This window comes from Zosterops lateralis (genome assembly GCF_965231275.1).
Source record: "Zosterops lateralis genome assembly, chromosome: 4".
In the NCBI taxonomy this organism is placed as follows: Eukaryota; Metazoa; Chordata; class Aves; order Passeriformes; family Zosteropidae; genus Zosterops; species Zosterops lateralis.
Genome location: NC_139765.1, coordinates 17,498,735 through 17,518,222, shown reverse-complemented (window position 1 = coordinate 17,518,222; position 19,488 = coordinate 17,498,735). Strand labels below are relative to the sequence as shown.

Genomic DNA, 19,488 nt, shown 5'->3' with positions numbered 1-19,488 from the left:
TGTGCTCCATAAGAGACATCACTCATTTATGTAACAGAAGAACCGTTGCAGCAGACAAGAAGCATCACCATGTTGCTTTTCCTCCTGTTCTTTGCCATTTTGCTTTCTCGTCTTTTCTGGGATAATCATGTTTATTCAGAAAGTACAATAATGCTTTCTCCCTTTTTCCAGACGTATATGCATGGACACCAAGAATATTCCTCCTCACCAGTATTCCAGATGCCGAGGACTTCAGCCAGGCAGCCCTCAGCACCTCCTGCTCAGCTTCCACACAACAGCCTTCAGGGCCAGGGCCTTTGCTACACCACCAGTTCCACTGAGGACCTCCAGCCAGGTCACTCGTCAGCCTCTCTTATCAAAGCAATTAGAGAAGAACTTCTGCGACTTTCTCAGAAACAGACAACAGTGCAGAACTTCCATAGTTGATTTAGCATTCCATTCCACTGCAAATCTGCCAGGTATCTGCTTCCTATGGAAGCAAAGATGTAGAGGAAATCAGCAATGTTGTTCTCACAAAGGAAGAAACTTCTACAACTCTGTTGACAGCACTCTGGAAAAGTCTAAAAAAAGCAGCAAAATGAGAATAGTAAGGAGAGATGGAGGAAAGACAGGGAAAGTCATCGGTGTCATCACAAGTAATATTAATTAATCTGCTAATGCTAATATTAGGGTGCCCCTCTTCTCTCTTTACCCTCATTTGGGCTAATACATAAATAAAACCTTAGGTCACAAACTCAGTACTCCAGCAACAACAACAACAACAACAACAACAAAAAAGACAGGAACAATCTCCAAGAATAATAGATTCCTTTTTCTAAAGAAGTAGGTGAAGTTTTGAATGAACTGAGATGACATTTTGCAAGAGATTACAAGTATTCTTATCTCTCCAGTGCTTATGGGGACCGGTTTGTGTTGCTGTTCTGCAGGATTACTAACTGCATCAACTCAAGGGTCTTGAAGGTCTGATTTCACATAAGAATCACTTTGGTTGTCAGGAACAATGAGACTTCTTAGAATAAAAGTCTTTATGAGTTACTTGTATCAAACTGGAATGATAATTGTTACAGCTCCGTGGTTCGGAATGGAGCTACCCTCTGCACTCTTCCTTGTTTTCCTTCTGGTGCTGAAGCTTCAAGTGTTCCTTCATCTTCAATGTTTGCAAAGTGAAACGTTGGCCTTGTATAATTAAGAAAATATTTGTAGACTTATTCAGGCTGGAAAAACAAAGCAAAGCATGCAGACAGAAAAGGCTTGGTATCTAATTTGTTTAATAATTATTGAAAACTGGAAGGGGAATACTCAGCCACAGTTGAATTTGGGGAAATATGTATGTATATCTTTTAAAAAACCTATTTGCATACCAAATGCTCTTGCAAGACCAGCGATAAACTATTGCCACTCTGTAGTTTGCTTTGTGGACAGAAACCAATCCAGCCTGACTGGTACAGGGTCACCAGCATTATGTTATAAATTGATGTCCTAAAACATTGCTTATGTTTGGATCTGAATAATTTTAGTGGAAGTCAGTGACAGATTAGAGCATTAACATAGGCTTAGATTTGCTGTTCTGAGGCAGTTTCTATATTTATACTTGTTTCCACTGTCCCATTGGACAAAGGGTAAGCATGTAAGAATGGTACATGCCATGGAACTGTTTGTCACTGTTTTTTTCAGAGTTTTAATTTAAAATTAGCTACGAATTTACTAATATTGGCCACTGCATAACTGTAACTGACATAATACATACAGGCATTTTGCTTAAGTCGTAATTGGTTGAAGTGTTTTCATTTTCAGGTCAGAGTGAACTAAAGGTACTAAACTTGCACCAAGATGGAGGGCAGGCTCAGTGTTGGTGAGGAGGCTTGGGAGCCCTACCTTAGGCAATGGACAGCAGAAGAATTAGGTGCTACAGTGTAGATGTTTCAAACACGAGCAGATGGTAATGGTCAAGGGTCTAAGGGACAGAGATCTGCCAGAGAGAACATTGGGTAGCTGGGCGCAGGGGCTGCATTTGCCTCACTCACTGGGGTAGAAATGGCAGTGGTGAAGTACAGGTGTGTAACACTGGTAATGGTGTGGTGGTCTTTGGCTGTCACATCTGCTCCTGGCTCCAGTGCACAGTTCAGTAACGGCAACAGGACTAACTCAGACTGAAATGAAAACAGCTGGGAGGATGTGCTGGAAAAAGTTGCCTCCGTACCTTATTTGTGAAGTGTGTCCATCATGCTTGTAGCCAAAGTTGCTTGCTGATGTGGGAAAAAAGTGGTATGTTTCCCTCTTTACTAGAAAGCTCAGTTATTTTTCTGTTTACCTATGATCATCATAAATGATGTATGAAATGCTGTATGAAACTGTTTTGAAGGATCTAGAGTAATGAAGAAGTGTAAATTAATTTCCAGTTCCCTGGCCTATGTGTAAAGCCCTCATGGGCACCAGTTGAGGTTTGAAAGGAATCAGAACACCAGCACGGTTGTAACAGCAGTACCAAAAGGTCATTATGATTTGAATTTTTTAAGGTTTTTGTGTGATAATTCTAGTATAAAAATAAACATTTGTTTTCTGCCAACTTTGTAAACATGAATGTTGCCAATACTTCTGCAAAATGCCAGGTTTTGAAGAAAGAGTGTATCAGGCAGTGTTCATTTGGTCATTTTGACAGTGCTGAAGACTGACTGTTGCTATGTGTTCCCGTTAAAACCATCTCTTTCAGACCCCACATCCTTCTCCAGTTTACTTCTGTAGTGAGCTCAGAGACCAATGCTTGTAATATTAAGACATTACTGTGACTTCATTTCAAGAAAATGTGGTCTTCTAGGAGGTAAATTAATTTTGTCTGGTTCCAACTATTTAAGAACAATATGTTCTCTGTGAAATAAGAGCTTTGAAATTTAGATGTACTTAAGCCACTTCTCATTCATCTTTTTGCTAGTGATGGTGATACTATTGTGAAATTCCATCTTTTATATTTGGATGTGTATCATTTCTCTTTTCAGTCCTTAATCTTATGAAGAACGTAGGACAAATATGTACTTGTAAATAAAAGAGGCTTTCTGATGAAGAAAACCCTCTTTAAGACTTTCAACAGTATAGTAAAATATAAGAAGTCAGACAGCTGTGTTTGGAAGTTATGTTCAGTGTCCCAAAAATTGGTGTGGCCTAGTCTGCATCTTCATGTAGAAGGAAAAGTAACACCAGTTACCAGCCACCAGTTTCAAGAACAGCTTTAACAAGGGAGACTCACACTTTTTGCAGCTACAGGAAAAGCTGGCTTCTTTCATGTGCTACAAAAGGATTCTGTGGAATGAGTGCCAGAATGAGGTTCCACTTGGAAATTCTGGAGGGAGAAAATCTGTAAGCTTCTGTATCCCCATGTGCTTGATTTCTTTTGCCAATTTTTTTAATTGCCCTATTAAAAGGCAGGAGGGGGAAAGCCAACAAACCTTTTTTTCCCCTGAAACTTTAAGTATCCTGTATTTAAGTATCTGTTAATGAATCTGCCAGTTTCTGAAAACACCAATCAGATGAAAAGTTGGTACAGGCACAGAAAGCTGTTACCAACTGTTGCATCCATTTCCATGAGTAAACCATCTGGTTCATGGGATCCTTGGGCTCTTCCCTTTCTTCACAATTTTTCCTTGACATTTGTGTTTAGTCTGTATTTAGTTTGGCATATAAAAGAACTTGATGAGATGAGAGCTACATAATTTAGTGTGGTTGGTTTCCTTTTTGTGGTCAAAATGTTGGCCTCCAGCCTGCTTCTTGATTATTTTTGGAGCTAAGTGAAATGTTACAGTTATTTTTCATACATGCCATGTAGGAGGTGGGGTGTGTTTCAGTATAAGGAAATATTCTCCACGAGGATGTAACACATGGTCCTGCCAGTGGCTGTGGGCTTTTGGTTTAGGGAAGAAAACTTTGCTTTTAGGAGGAACGAATTGCATAGGTGCTGGACTGGTAATGTTGAATATGGCCACTTTGGAGCAGTAAGTGGAATCTGAGTGACCATTTGCAATATACTGTACTTGCAGTGGTTTGGATCAGGCTTCTTATCTAGTGGCTGGGGAGCAGCAGTGTCAGACAAGGTCTGTCAGTATCACCCTGCACCAAAAGGTTGGTGTGGTGTTGGCTACACCAGTATGGTGCACATTTATGAACACAGGTGAATACACAGAGTGATCACCCAAAAGTGCATGTTCCTACCAAGCCAGTGCCTCTAAATTAGACCATGAACAGCAAGGTTATGGCATTGTCTTAGAAAGAGGCTGTGTGCAGCGATTGTAACTTCCCAAGGACCACAACAGCTCACACTGTTGTTGATAGCTCATGGCTTGAAAGCATATTTGATGGATTACATAAGGAAGCTGGGTGTATATTCAAGCCCAAGTGAAGTCACCAGTTGTGTGATATGGATGACAGTAGGCAGCTGAACTCGCTTTTTTAACTTTTGTCCTCACTACATTCCTCACTTTTCCAGCCATCATAGTTTTTAACTCAAGGAAGAAATGTGCATTTTCTCTTGCGTGCCTTAACGAGAAGTTCCTTGTAAATAGGTACCAGTCCTTGAAAATTCCTAATTTTGGCTAAGAGCTTTGAAGTGGGAGGATAAAGAACATTTCTACCTTTGAGGTGGGGATGTGTTGTGGGCCATATTTTTGCATATGCAAAGAAATTAATGGATTCTTTTTTTGAAAATAGCACCAGTTCGATGTGTTCTAAATGTGGACAGAAAACTGGAAATTGATTAAAAAGAAGGATGGCATCTGATTGGCAGAGGGCCTCAGCCAGATCTCCAAGACCACCTGTGACAGTGCTCTGCAAAGAGAGAAGAAATCTTAGGGATTCCCCCTGACTCGACTCAAGCAGAGTCCATGGCAGCCCCTCTTTGCAGTCCTTCACCACTTGTGCTGTTTTGTGTGGGTGAGGAACATCTTTCATCAGCAAGACTCCCAAAAGTAGTTCACCATGGCTGTAGAGTTTCTCCAGGACTGTTTAGATGTGCCTAGAGACAAGCAGCAGCTTTGAAACACTTAAATGAGGGAATAAAAATCCAGTTCCCTTTTGTGGAGAGTATGTTTTTCTCTTCCTGTTAGATTTTATTTAGAAGTGGAGGTGACAGGATGGGGATGTATTCTGCTGTCACCAGTTTCATGTTTCAGCGAGGGCAGAGCACGCTCAGGTTGTGACATAGGATTGCAATTCAGATCCAAACATTGCTCTGCATGTTGTCCCTGGCTGCATCTGCATGACTTCCACTGAAAACCATATAGTCACATGTATGCTTTGGAAGAATTCATCCTACAGATTCTTTAGTGCAGTTTGGGATGCACTTGGCAAGATGTTCTAGCTTTGACATACCAGGGTGAGTTTACTCACACAGTGTAAGAAACTTGAGAAGCAACAATCCCGTGGAGTTGCACTGCCTTTTAAAAGAGACTTTTCTGGAGTAGAGCTGCAGTCCCATGAATTCCACTGAAGACTGAGATTTAAAAAGAAATTACATTAGCATTAGGAAAATATACATTTCTTTTGCATTTCATAGGTTGTAGAGATGGAATATTTTGTCTTGATTTTGTGTTACTTTTTCTTGGTACCTTTTACATATCTTGTTTTGGTGTTTTTTTTGGTGTGGGTTTGTTTTTTTTTTTTTTTTTTTTTTTTTTTTTTTTTTTTTTTTTTTTTTCCTTTGTAATGGCCACCCACTCCTGTTTAGTTTTGAGTAGTTCTTACTCCATAACTGAAAGTTTGTGTTCAGGCTGTTACATCTAAACTGGAATAAAGTATTGGCACATTTGAACAAATGCTCTGAGGAATATTTTGAAACAAATGCTAAACCTCCTTGGATCCCTGATATGGTGGTTTTCAGGTTCACTTGCAGAAATCCTCTTATTGCCACATATAGTGTAGGTGAAGTGAAATGAGAACTGTAGAGTTGAAAGATGAAAATTATTGGTTTACATTTCCAGGTACATTGAAATATACACACTTCTTAAGAGCTCTTAAGAGCTCCTGCTCCCAGGAGGCCTTTTCAAATATTTCCATACTAAGGTTTCTTGGAAGTTGGTTTCCTCATCCAGGCTTTTGGAAGGTTTTAGTGCTGGGCATGATTTAAAAGCAGTAGCTGCAAATTGTTTGTGTTTCAGGAAAAACTTCTTTGTATTCAAGGAGAATTAATGCTGTGTTATATTTGGCAATGCACAGCGCTCTTTTGGTCCTGAAATACAGATCTTAAAGAAATTTGACTAAAGAAATAAAAATTCTAAAAATATGTGACAATGAAAAAGCAGAAAGCTTTTATCCTTGGACTTGAGGAAATAGGAAAAAGAGTTGTGAATTAGCCACTGTCAGTAGTAATTCAGGATAGTCACCAAATATGAAATAGTTCAAATTCAGTGCAGTACAGATAATCGGAGCATCCACAGACTTCTGAACTGATTGCTGGATTTGTGTCCATGCAGTCCTGGATAAATTGGTTTCAGGTAAGTTGCTTTGTATTTTGCATGGAACACTCCCAGTCAACATTTCCATGGATTATTTTGATCCTGACAGTTATTTTTGTCTTCAGGCTTGATGGTGGCACAGGAATCTCCTGTTTAGAAGATTCGTTGATGTGCAGCCATATATTTACATTACTGCCACATTCTCCGTCTCATAACTTCACTACTTGTGTGGAAGAAAACTTGCTGGAGTGCTGGAAACAATGTTCTTGCTTTTGCAGAGTAGAACTGCAGTGAAGTTAAGAGAAGTTTTTTGTCACTTCCAGCAGACAGCATCACTGACACAACATTGCCTACAATAATCTTGCTCTGCAAGGGAGCAGGGAGTAGCCTTTCCTGCAGCTGAAAAGGCACTCAACACTAGTGGCAATGAGCATTATTTACTCTTCTTAAGGACGAGCTAACCTCTCTTACCTAACATTATCACATCTGTATAGCATGTTAGTATTGCTCAGCTAAAACTTGTAATTGAGCTTCTTGTAATTGAGCCCAGAGGGTTGCTGCATTAGAACTTGCATATTTTTGAACTGATCTGGCTTACATACACAATATGTTGGAATGCCATGAAGGGGGAACAGTCTAGTGGAGGTGGGGCTTTGCAGGTTTCTCCCTTTCTCCCATTTAGACAAAGCAGACAGAGCTGTGGAAAGTACTTCAATTTTTGCTCCAGAAGTCATACTGTCAAGGTCATTCTGTCAAATTGGACAGGAACTGTCACAAGTCTCTTAGAGCTGTTTTTTTCCCAAGCACTTTGCAGACTTGGGAGACAGTACTGCATTGTTCATGTTGTGGTTTATTTCTGGATGATTATTGCAAACTAGGAGTTGGAAATTAGTTCATTGAACATGTTTGATTCTGGGACAGAAACCTGCAGTGAGCATTGAATTTCACAACAGATACTGGTGCCACAGATGTCACAAAATTAGCAGAATCTGGAGTGTAAGGATAAGAGAGGGTGGTTGCTTCCCAAGAATGCCTGTATTCCATTCCTTGGCAGTAATTAATGACAGTAAGATTTTGAAATCCCAGTTTTTGTAATGACTTTATCAAATTTCCTAGAGAGTCCCGGTACAGAGCACCTTTTCTTATGAATTTAACTCTGTCTTGTCTGTGTGTTTCATGTGAATAGGGAGCCCAGATGCTTGCCAGTTTTCATTCCTCTAGTGATTTGGCAAAGTGTAATCATTGTAAAGTGCAATTCCTTAATATGTAGCTCATTCACTAAAACCCCAAGGATCAAGGCAGTGAGTAATGTAAGTCATTACCAGAGCAGTGGTATCTGAAAAGATGAAGAGTCATGCATCAAGTACCAATCCATTTAGTCTTGAATTAAGAATTTTTTAAAAATCACTAGTTAGATGTGATTGATATTATCTCCAGGCAAATAAAAGCAGTTACCCTGCAAAGCTGTGCTGCTGTTTCTCTCCTATGTTACTGAAAGTGCTGCTCAGTTACATGTCCCCAGTGTTCTTTTTGTCTGTCTGAAACACTTGCAGACCAGCAGCTTTCCCTGATGCCATCTGCATCTTCCTTCCCTTTCCAGGTACTATGTATCTTCATGCCTGAGATTCAGGAACTTAGTGCAGAAAATAGGAAGAACTCTGCTGATGTGGTCAGCAGTGCTGACGTTCAAACTTCTGAATTTTATTCACTTTTTTTTTTTTTTTTTTTTTCCCTCAATCATCCAGGTTTCAATATTTTTTTGTTTTGTTTTGTTTTACTTTGTACTAAATCATAAGAGCCAGATTAGATTGTTTTTTCTCCATCTCATATCAGTGAGGAATTTTTTGGTCCTGGACAGACAATAACTGTGAATGACTGGACAATTAACATTTCCATTATCATTTGGAGCTATCACCTTACTTTTTACATGTTTGGAGATGTGCAACTGCCTACACCCGTTCAGTGCCATCAGGTTATATGTAGCAGTCTGATGGGGCACCCAGGCTTAACACAAAAATGATTTATGCATGCTGACAAATCAGTGGTTATGCTTTGCCTCCAAGGTTTCCTGTGGGAACAGGAATGACAGGCTTCCTGAATTACAGTGAAAAAAATCCCAAAGAACAAAACAAGACATGTGCTGGATGTTTGTTTGTGTAGCTCCCTTGAAGTCAGCAGGGGTTGGACAGCGTTGCACGAGTTGGGATCTAGATTAGATTAGATTAAACTGTGAGTGATAATATTAAGAGCATGAAATAATACACAATAAATGAGAACATCAGTCTGCAAGTCTGCTCATGGACCACTTTTATAAGGCATTGTACTATATGTATATTTAATTTGTGCATTTGTATGTTTAATTTGTCATCAAAACCAGACCACAGCCTTCAACTGTGACTCAGTTGCTCTTAAATGAGGAGTTATAACCCATAGCCTCTGCTCCCATGTGTTCCTTGGCCAAAATCATTCCAGGAAATGTAACAGCAGACTACAGATAATCTTTACATTTTAGAAATCAGATATGTATAATCCATTTCTGCCTACTGATTTCTGTCTTTATATCAATTTCTCAAGTCTTTCAGATGCAAATTTTTAATTCAGTGCTTTCTGTAACTGGACAAGCCCCTGGAACACTGACAACACCATTAGGGCTTTTCTCCTCCGTTTGCAGAGTGGGTTGTTTTTCACTGTACTTGTGATTGCCCATAGGATCAGAACAGCACATAGTGTGTACCTTGGAGAGTCCCTTTAAAATAGTACTTTGGGGCTTTGCCCTCTATTATGTGGAAGCAGATGTTTACACTGATAGCCTGGGAGCCTGTGGAATACTGTCACCTTGTTTAGAGATCTCAGACACAACTAGGAACAGCAGCTCCTTCATGAGATTGGTTACAGGACGAAGTTTTTCTAAGTGACTCCTCAAATGACTTGAGAGGAAGCAGCTGTGGATCAAACCTGACAATGTCAGATGTCAGAGTAGGTGATGCAGTAAGAAACAACCCTGTCATATTAGATCAGAGTTTTACAGGTCACTGATCTAGAAAAAGTATGCATTTTACAGCAAAAATTACCTGTAAGGTACTCCATTTTTATACCTGATTTTGTGGAGGCTTGGGTATCACCTTTGAACACAGGCACACAAAATCCTTGAGGGCACTACATTATGCGGCAAAATACGTTTTTTTTCCTTTTCTCCCCCATTTGGTTGAGTTGGAAATCCTCAAAGGAAACTGCAAAAAGCAAAACCTGAGGTTTAAGTCTACTACAATCCTTGAAGGTAGCTGCATTTTTTGAGAGACTGAAGAATGAACAAGCTGTGCCTTCTAAAGGCAGACTTTAGTTTCCCAGTTGTTATGAAGCCCTTTGTGGCTGTTACTTTTGTAGGACATCTAGAATTTGCATTACATGCTGAAAACTCAAAGACATGCCAAAGCTATAAAACCCATCCCCCCAAAGATGGAGAGCAGTGCCATATCCAGCAGGCACTTCTGTGTCCCTAGCTGAGAGAAAAATGCCCATAAGTCTGGAGAACTGTAGGAAGAGATCTGCAGAAGGTAGACGTGAAGGCAGTAAGTGGATTTTTTCCCAGTATCTTTCACATTGCTTTCAGACCGCTGAACATTTTCTGTTATTAAAATTAATATAACAGGGAAAAATTATGTATGTAGGTAGAAGATCTGTAGTACATGAGTGATTGCAGTGGTTTAACAGTCAACTCACTGCTCTTTACATTTTGGTGTTGACTGAGAGCCCTTTGTTTCTGTAAGTTTGTACATAAATGAGAGGGACTTTGTTGTTTTGCTTGGTTGTTGAGGTTTCTGTAGAAAGAAGTTGAGTGTCTTCAACACTGAGATTTGTTGTGTGAAAATTATTTTTAATTGCTGTATGTTGAAATGTTGAGAATTAAGCCCCTCCCTTTCAAAGCTTACTTTCCTGATATGAGCATCTCTGTTCAACATTTCACCCTGAAGACTTTTGTCTTAAGTGATAGTAGTGATAGGGAAGGATGTATTTTCTTTCTGCAGTGTCTAACTCGTCCCTGTTCCTCTTGATGGGGGGTGGATGATAAGGGACAACTGCCCGTGGCTTTGAAGTGGCCAAAATGTCCTGATGGAAGTGTTAATTGTGCCAGAATCAATTGGAAGAGTCTTAGACTGATTTCTGTCTTTTCTCACTCATGATGTTACAAACTGATGAGCTGATGGGAGAGTATAATTATTTCTAGCAGATAAAGGTCTCCAATGGTGCTTTTTAAATTTAAAAGTAGCTTTTTATGTCTCATTTCAGTTGATCTCTAGCAGGTTTGCTAACCTTGTGTAGGCCTAGGTAGGTTTAATTCTGATTTATTGTTTTAATAACAGAAATAAAACTGGTGCAACTGCATCAAATCAGAGTTTGACTGCAGTGAGGCAAGCCCTCCTGCATGAATATGTCTTCCTAGAATCCTGTTTCTAACAATTTGGGTTGAGTAATTCCTTGCCAATATATGTTTTATCCATATAAACCAGTCAGTGAGAGTCTTTCAATCAGTAAGAGTGTTTATTACTGTCTCATATAAATAGGAACAGTTTTGTGCATGGATTGGATGTGCTGGTTTAAACCTGCTTGTCACACTTCAGCTTGGCTTAGTTTCTCAGGCAAGTGGAAGATGAATAAATATAACCAACATTCAATTCCTGCGACACAGTTCACATCTAAATGGCTCTGGGAAATTTAGTTTTGCTTTCAAACCACCCCAAACAATCCCTAAGATTCCATAAGAAAGTCTTCCTATGTATCAGTCAATAGACTTTAAATATCGCAGGTTAGTGAGTGAGAAGGACTCAGTAAAGTCAATGAATTACTGATGTAACCTGGCCTATAGCTTAGTATTGGCTCTGGTAATGCTGGTGCTCCAGAAAATAGCTTTATTTGCCCACTTTCTGTGTCAAACTCAAAGGTCATGCATCAGATTGTCTCAAGGCCATGTACTATAGGCTGGTAACTGGTCCCTCAGCCTCTCCTCCTGCTGCTGTGCTCACAGCAAGCATGAGAGGGCTCAGGGAAAAATGAGGATTTTTGCACTGTGGCACATATGTGGTGGCTTACAGGGACTTGCCTGCTCCACACCTTGGCTGGCAGCTCCAGCCTGCCAGAGAGGGTGAAGCAGCCCTGCTTAGATCTGGCCTTTTTTGGCTGAAGGTGTTTTCTCTTCTTTTTAGTTCCTTAGCAAGCGTTTGAAATCCTGTCAGTCTGCCTGCGCCTCACTGCTCCCCAGTGCTGCTGCTTGCTGGCTTGCTGTGCTTCAGGCCACCAAGTATTTGGGTTCATCAGGCCGGAGTTTGATGATCTTGTCCATGCAGAGCAGGATGAGGGTCAGAAACCAGAGGCTCCAGCCAACGGCAGCTGCGATCCAGCCGTAGTCATCCATGCCTGAGGGGCAGCACACAGCTGCCTGTTGGCAGAAGTTCACATCTGGTGGGGGAGAAATGAAGTGACCTCATTGGAGGCCAAGTGTGCAACAGGATTCCTTTACTAGAAAAGGCAGGTGGCTTCTGCCCTATCACTGTGCCTTGGCATCTGTCCCCTAAGCTGGACTCTTAATCTAGTGGATGACTCTGGAGTAGTGGTGGGATCTCGGGTTGTTTGGGGCTGATTGTTTGGGAAAGATCTGGTAGGGCAGGGGAAAGAGGCACTCTTGGGAACCTGTATAGTGCCTATAGGCAAACAGTCTGGCAGGGAGCTTTAGGACACAAGTTAGCTCTCAATTAGTCTGTTCAAAGCTATGAGTCTGTCTCAATGTCACCTAAGCTATCATACCATGGCAGTGGAGGAGTCTTAGAAATGCATCCTAGAGGTTGACGTACAGTGGAAGGCTTGGAAAGAGATAAATCCCTTTCCAGGATAGCCTTTTAGTCACTGTGTAGAGTCATCACCTAACTTTAAGAGGTAGTAATGATTTATGAAGACTTACTAAGACATGGTGGTTCATGCTCAGTTGAAACATTGGAGATGTCTTCAGCTGCTGCCAGAAGGAAAGCACAGGAGAAAATGTAAGTTGGATTAGAAAAGTGATGTTTGTCATCAAGCAGGAAAATCTGAAAGCCACTGGCCTTGTAGAAGTCTGTAGGACGGAAACAACTTGAAGAAAGTAAGTTCCTGTCCCTGAACATTGCTGCATTAGGATATGCTTCCTTATCCCACCGCTTTTAATGCTGGCTCCAGAGACTTTCTCTAGCAGGATCCCTCAGGAGCAGGTGAATCACTGCACCTCTGCCTTGGCGTGACCCTGGCTGAGCTCAAATCAACCACTGTCCTTGCCCAGGCTACAGGGGCAGAATGAGCAAGCACAGAAATGGGAGACACCATTCAGTGGCATGAAGAAATCCATGGCCATCAGGCTGTACCTCTGCCTCCTTCTGCCCTTAGAAAAATCCCAGGGTGCACAGGAGTCTGGCAGAGCTGAGGGCTGAGCACACCTTTGTGGAGCCTCAGCAGGTTCACCAGTTGGGAGCTTTGGCTGTGCTGCAAGTCAGAGCATCTGAAACTGCTCTGGCTGGACTCTGGTTCATACCAGCATGGTAACCAGCTCAGGTTGGAAAATACAACATCCAGAAATAAGTAATGAGGGAGAGGCCTGGAGTTTTGATGAAGGTTTTTGCCTCTTTATCCTGCTTCCTACCCAGAATCAGCAGACACACACACACACACACTCTGATACAGCTGTGGCTGATATCCAGCTCTCCAAATCTGCACTTGGTGTCACAGGCCAAACCTTCCTTAGTCCTCCTAATACTGCCTTGCCCCTCAGCCTCAGCATGTTCCCTGCAGCACTGCAGGATCAAACCAGGACAACTGCAGGATGCCTGAAGGGGTAAAAGCACAAGCTGCACTAATGCCTGTGCATCAGCACCTGTCTGTCCCCTGCTGCAGAAGGAAGGGAGTCAGAGAAATACCTCTTCCTGTGCCGCCATGAGCAGCACAGTTCAAGTTCAGCTGGGTAGAGTACCCCCTGCACCAATAGATGAAAAATGGCCTAGGGAGCCTCCAGTAGTGAGGACTCCTGCTGCATGGAGAAGGTTTAATACGCTGCCACAGACCAAGCAGAAGCTATGAGAGAACTATTTCCAGTCAAGCCACTCTGAGCTGGGAAATTGGAATGTAATAGAGAAAATCAGGTCCAGCTTCATTTCACCAAAGACTGCAAAATAATAGCTCAGGTTTAGCTTCAGGTGAGGAAAACAAAACAGAATGAGACATTTGAGCCAAGATTTGCTTTGAGTTTGATGTTTTCCAAGTAACAGCAAGTAAACTGAGGTTGTCCTGTGGGACATGTTCCCCTTGGGGCCACCTGGTGTTGCCCGGCTCTGTGTTTTGAGCTGACCCACCATCAGCAATACCAGAGCTTTCCCTATGGCCTCTGCCATGCTCAGAGTGGGCCCCTGGGCAACCTGCTTCAGAGAAAGGTCTGAGTATTCCTCATTCTTCTGTCTGACTCTCATAGGATTTGCAGAATGACCTTGCCCAAGCCCATAATTTGTTTTCTCAGTTAATAAGTACCTCACAGAAGCACTGGGAAAAATCATTAAACCCTGCATATGACCTGTGGAAGGAAGTACTGCAGAATGTCCAGTGCTGGTTTGTGTTTATAGATCTTGCAGCCCAAAGAACAGGTTGTCAAAGCCAGCCTATCTTTAAGCAGCTGGCACATCTCATCTGGTGCTGATATACAAATGCAGGCAGTAGCCTGGTGGGAAAGGAGCAGCTTGCTGGTTTCATTTACATTTTGGTTTCAGGCAACTGCTACAATTAAAGTGGCACCAAAGGCACGTTTTCTGCAAAAAGCTTGTAATGAAAGCTAAATTGGACTACAGTGATCCTAATGGGTGGTATTGCAGGTGATCCTTTGCCTCAGCAAGCAGAAGGCCAAGTAACTGTGGTTCCTGTCTCCTTGCCATCCAGTGGAGCAACCTGCAACTCAGTCACATTTACAGTGGCTCTGTAAATAGCTGGCAAAAGAACATCCCTTTACAATGATGCTGTGATCAGTCATGTTCAGTAATTCTTATTAATTAATTCCAGCTCTTTTATACCTTTTAGGTGAAACAAGGGAGTGCCCCCTCATTTTTAAAGAACAAATTGCTGTCGCTGGGCAATATATGTAGGTATTGAGAGGAGTGGAGGAAAAGGGCAGGGTATCAAAACTGGAGCATAAAAGAAGAGAAATACCTGCCGAGCAGGAATCCCAGAGGGCAGCGGTGAGGAGCACAGCGAGGGCTGCCCAGGGCTCACAGGAGAAGTGCTTCATGCCGAGGGTCCCTCTCCCACCCGGGTGTCCACACGGAGCAGGTTGCTGTCACTGGCAGCTCTGGGGCAGCAAATTCTCTTTGAGCTCAGGGAGCCGCTGTGCTGGGCAGAGGGTGGAGCAAGGGAGCTTCCTGCTGCCAGGACACCTTGAACTTTCCTGCCACAACCAGGTGAGGAAAGAGAAGGGCTCTGACCAAAACAGCTTCAGTGGGAGGTGGATACCAGGAGGTGGCCCCTGAACGTTAAGCCTGAAGGTTTCTCCCCAGGATATGCTGCAGCTGGAAGAAGGAAAGGCCTCCAGATCCAGCCCTTCCCAACAGGGTCCCAGGCAGCTTCTGCCTTTTGAGTCTCTTTTTGGTCCTGTCAAGATGGTTTAATAGAGCCAGAAAGGAATAGAGAATTGGAGCCAAGACTGTCTTCCAGATTGGCTATTTTTTTTTTTTTGTATGTTCACTGGCTTGACTTCTGCAGTAATGCTTTTTTGGAATGGCTGTGTGGAATCCCAAGAAACAGCAGCCTTAGGTCTGCTGCTGTTCTTTCCCTGTGAGTGCAGCTCTCTCCCTGGCTGCATCACCCTCTGCAAAGTGATTTTGGAAAAGCTGTTCTTTCTTCTCTGGTAATTATTGCACCTCCTCCTTGAGATATGCAAAGCCAGAAGCTGAGCCTTCCTGCAAGCATAGCTCTGTCTGCAGACCAGGAGAGTTGATAGAAAAATGATGCTCGCTGGAGAGCAGGAATTTTTCTGCAATTCTGGCTGGCAAATCGACACTGTTGAAGTGTGTGTGGTGTTGTCCTGGTCTGATGAGCATCACACATTGCTGTTCTTCCCCAGGCTGTTGGCTGTGCTTGCTCCTATCTTTGATGTGGTGATATCTTTGTTACAGAAAACATCAGGCATTAAAATCAGGTGGGAAGGCACTGGAAGAGCTGAGCTCCACAGGGAGCAGGTTGCTGGTGCTCTTCTGCAGTGGTCACTCGTGGCTTTGGGTGCTCATGTTAGAAGGGACCTGTCTGAGGGCTTGCTGTGGATTTGCAGACATCTTAGGGGACGCATAGAGCAAGGCATGTGGGGCAGCAGTTTTTTGTAGGACAGAGAGCATTTAACAATTTTCTCTCTTTTCCCTTCCACATGGCTGAAACCCACAGGGAAGGACAAAACAGGCTTCCCACATGAATGGCAGACACCAGGGTAACACCTCTGCAAAGCTGTGAGGTTGATTTGGTCTCCCTTCATTTAAGAAAAATCTTGACAGCAAAACCCACATAGGCTTAGCCCTGCCATGTTTCTGTGGGGTGAACCCACTTGTCCTCACCACCAAAAACACTCTTCTCCCACTCAGCTGTGAATATTTCCATGATGCATCAGGGCAGAGGGCACACTGAGCCACAAGTGAAGGCCAGTCAGCTGAGACGGGCGTGTTTACCCACCTTGTCTCTCTGTTTTCATGTCAACATGCCACCAGAGCTGGCAGAGGTGGGGCTGTGCTGACTGGTCTGTGACAGCCACCTCCTGCTACTGCTGGGATACACAGCCCTGTCCTTCTGTCCTTCACCTGATACCTGAGGTGTGGCACGAGGTGAGTCGTGCTCCACTGGCAGTGGGACTGGGGGTGTGACCCCAGCAGTCACTGCTCTTGGTCTTGGTAGACAAGAGTCACAGCAGGAGAGATGCTGTGAAATGCTCAGAGCTGCTTGAAATTCGCCTCTGGGATAATCTTCATCTCTGGCTCATTTCAGTGTCTCAGTCCTTTTGTGGAGGTTGCCTTTAATTTGTGTAATTTTGGAGCTGCCTGTTGCATCAAAACCTCAACTCTTTAAATGGGAAAGGCCTTCTGCTGTCTGCCAGATTCACCTTTCTCTTCTGAATTTCTCACCTTCTATTCCCACTAAAAATCGACCTGGCAATTCATTTTGCAAAAGTAAATGAATTCAACAATGTTCTGTGCAGCACAAAATGCTTGAAGGGAAACAAAAAGACAAAACTGCTCTGCTATTGCATGAATGATTGAGTTTTTAACAAAATCTCTTTTGAATTTTAGCTATTAACTAAATACTCTTTGTCAGCTTGTAGGCAAATGTCCCCATTTCTAAGGGATGCTGAAAATGCATTTGCACAATTAACATAATGTGTTTCTTTTCCTTCCCAAAATGTGTTCCCGCTGTGGTTCAGAAAGGGCTGCTCCAAAGTCTCCTGAAGCAGCAAATAGGCTGCGCTTGGCTCCAGTGATTTTTGGATCGCGTTGGAAATGAAGGCTTAGCTTGATAAGTTCAGACACAATGGTAGTCCTGCAAAATCATTTCCTGACACGGATTTGGATTTGTTCCATTTCTTCCTTATAACACATTTATATTTCAGTGCTGTGACTGCCCAAAGAGCAATAAGACACTCCAGAGCCTTCCCCTAATTTCTACCCCCGTCTGCCTCCATGAGGGTGCCCTGGCCTGTGAGGAACAACTTCAGGTCCTGCAGAGATGGTGTTTGCTTTCCTTGGGCTCCCATTTTCGTGCAGTTCTCAAGACAAGACTGTTTACCCTAAAATTAGGTACTTGCCCCTTTTCTCCTCTAGAAGATTCCTTTCACAGTGTGTAGGGCTGCTGAGCAGCTTTCCCTGATGAAGGGAGGTAATACTTACTGTTTAGTAGATTTTGTGCCACAGAGAGCTTCATGGCTAAGATTCTCTGGTGACTGAAGTACTGCCCTTGACGCATCACCAGGTGTGGCTCTCAGAAAGTTATTACTGTTATCACGCACATATACACTCTGTGTGTGTATATATATATATATATATATTTATTTTCTGTTTAGGCAACTGGTTTATAGTTTTCATTCCAAATGAAATCTGATTGCTGTTGCAAAAAAAAAAAAAAAAAAAAAAAAAAAAAAAGCTTAAGATGTTAAACTTGCTGCCAGTAATGTGTCCGTCAGGAAGGGGGCCAATTTGTTTGCTGTCTTCATGGATGTGAAAAAAAAAGCAAAAAAGCTGTCTAAGATAAAGCTACCTGTGACAAGGGGGTTGATTTTTAAAACTCAGAGGAAAAAATGTTAAAATCACAAAGATTTTACTCTTTAAATGAAAGAAGGGGAGAGGGGCTGTGCTTTCTGTCACACACAGGAAAGCAAGTGTAGCATTTTGGAAAACTGCACAACCCTGCCTTTTGTGTTTTCCAGTCCAGGCTGGGATTGGTATTAGACAAATGTTGAGCCTGTGGCCCTACTGCAACCCCATGCTGCTCATTTGGAGACCCCAATCAGAGGGCTCAAGATCAGCCAGGCAGTGAAACCCTGCCTTCAGCTCACCCAGGCAGACCTTTCTGCATCAACAAAGAGCCCACTGATGGGGCTTCTCCAAATACTGCCTCATGGCCCACCATCATCATCTCATGTGCATTAATAGGATTATTATAAAATAATGTTCTTACTTCCATATGCCAGAGGCATGAAATAGGATATGCTTTCTTCTCTCTGCTTCTCACCCAGAAAGTATGGGAGGAGGGCAGCAGAGATGGCTTTATCCCTCCTTGCTCACTCCTTGGCTAACAGGATGGAGCAGCCAGCTTAGTGCAGCTTGCCTTGACGATGAAGTGTGCTTTGGGGGTCCTTTTTGCTCCCCCAGCCCCAACAGCTTTTTGGAGAGAACTGACTGTGACTGGGGGGCCGAGTAAGAGCAGCAAAGGAGCAAAGAGGAAGCAAAGCCTGGTGTCATCAAATGAACACAGGAGGAAGAATGTGCTGTGGTTCAGAGGTGGTTGGGAGTAGCCTGAGAAGCTGTTTCATTTAGTTGTGTCAATATGCACCAGTTTGGAACTGAATGATTACTCCTGTTTTTTAGTAGCACTAGTATCACTTCCAGCATGGGCTAGAAGGCAAAGTCCTTCCTTTGCCACACCAGCTTCTCCACAGCCCTGCATGGCATTTATGTGGTCAAAGGCAGTGACTTCACATCTGCCTTATCAAAATTTCAAATTTCCCAGCCAAAGGTGCTGACTTTCATCAGCCTTTGATCCCTTGCTTTGGTAGCACTGATATAAAAAGCAGAGCTGACCATGTGCAGTGGCTGGCCCAGAAGAAGAACAGTGCAGCCAAAGCGGGTGAGAGACACACAGCCAGTTCAGCTGGGTGGTTTCCAGAGCAAAATGCATGTTTTAGGCCCACCTGTGAAAATGACCTTGTCATTTTTAATATCTCCTTTTTGGGTCACATAACTTAAAACAGCTGGACTTGAGCAAGTGGCAGGACCCTTCTCACCAAGCTGACCTTGTGAAATGGGGCAACTCTTTGTTGCTTTTGAATAGAAAACTCCTGTGCTGGGAAGCCCTCTGCTGTTGCTTGTTTTTTGGCAGTGTTCCACGGACTAACTAAACCCTTTGGCTTGTTGGGTCAGGGTTACTGGGTACCTCTAAAAGAACAAGTCTGAGAAAGCTTTTCTTTAACGGTACTTTACAATTTGCATATCGCCATGCATGACCATTAGTTCTTCTTTTGAGAGGAAATTTTTCTTCTGGGTGCTAGACTTAGTAGTGTCCCAGCCAGCTGTTTTCATCAGGGAGAAGCCCTGCCTCATCAGTGGGAGATAAGCCACTGGTTTTACGAAGGGCTAAATATCTCTCTGGGGCCTTTGCTTTAGCAGCTGAAGTGGCAAAGTCTATAGAGCCCATTTCCCCCCTGGCATTTGTTATGTCAAGGGGTGGGAATCAAGTTCCCTGTCAGCGCTGCCCCTGGTTTACAGAGCCCGCTGCCCTCCCAGCCCTCTCTCCCTGCTCTATC

At 42.9% G+C, this 19,488-nt stretch overlaps 2 protein-coding genes across 5 annotated transcripts in view; one reads left to right on the top strand and one right to left on the bottom strand.

Annotated features, from left to right (window-relative positions):
• KIAA1549 overlaps positions 1–5,885 on the top strand; it is a gene marked incomplete at its 5' end in the record, with an annotated part of 160,517 nt that extends 154,632 nt beyond the window's left edge. The window contains one exon of one of the 3 annotated variants that reach the window (XR_014589924.1): positions 172–272. Coding sequence is in view for 2 of the 3 variants with exons in the window: in XM_083859885.1 (XP_083716011.1) it covers positions 172–426 (255 nt within the window). Of the gene's footprint in view, positions 1–171 lie in introns of all 3 variants that reach the window. The other 2 variants (XM_083859885.1, XM_083859887.1) reach the window with 2 other exon arrangements.
• Positions 5,886–10,957: 5,072 nt separating this feature from the next.
• Positions 10,958–14,940, bottom strand: TMEM213 (transmembrane protein 213). 2 transcript variants are annotated; one of them, XM_083859889.1, is made up of 3 exons: positions 14,646–14,940; positions 12,391–12,438; positions 10,958–11,891 (listed from the first exon to the last, which is right to left on the bottom strand). In XM_083859889.1, the coding sequence occupies exons 1-3, from the start codon at positions 14,722–14,724 to the stop codon at positions 11,722–11,724; spliced, it is 297 nt and encodes a 98-aa protein (XP_083716015.1). In that variant the 5' UTR covers positions 14,725–14,940; the 3' UTR covers positions 10,958–11,721. The 2 variants fall into 2 exon arrangements, with proteins under 2 accessions (XP_083716015.1, XP_083716014.1); XM_083859888.1 differs by having other exon boundaries at positions 12,391–12,441; positions 14,646–14,926.
• Positions 14,941–19,488: the final 4,548 nt, after the last annotated feature.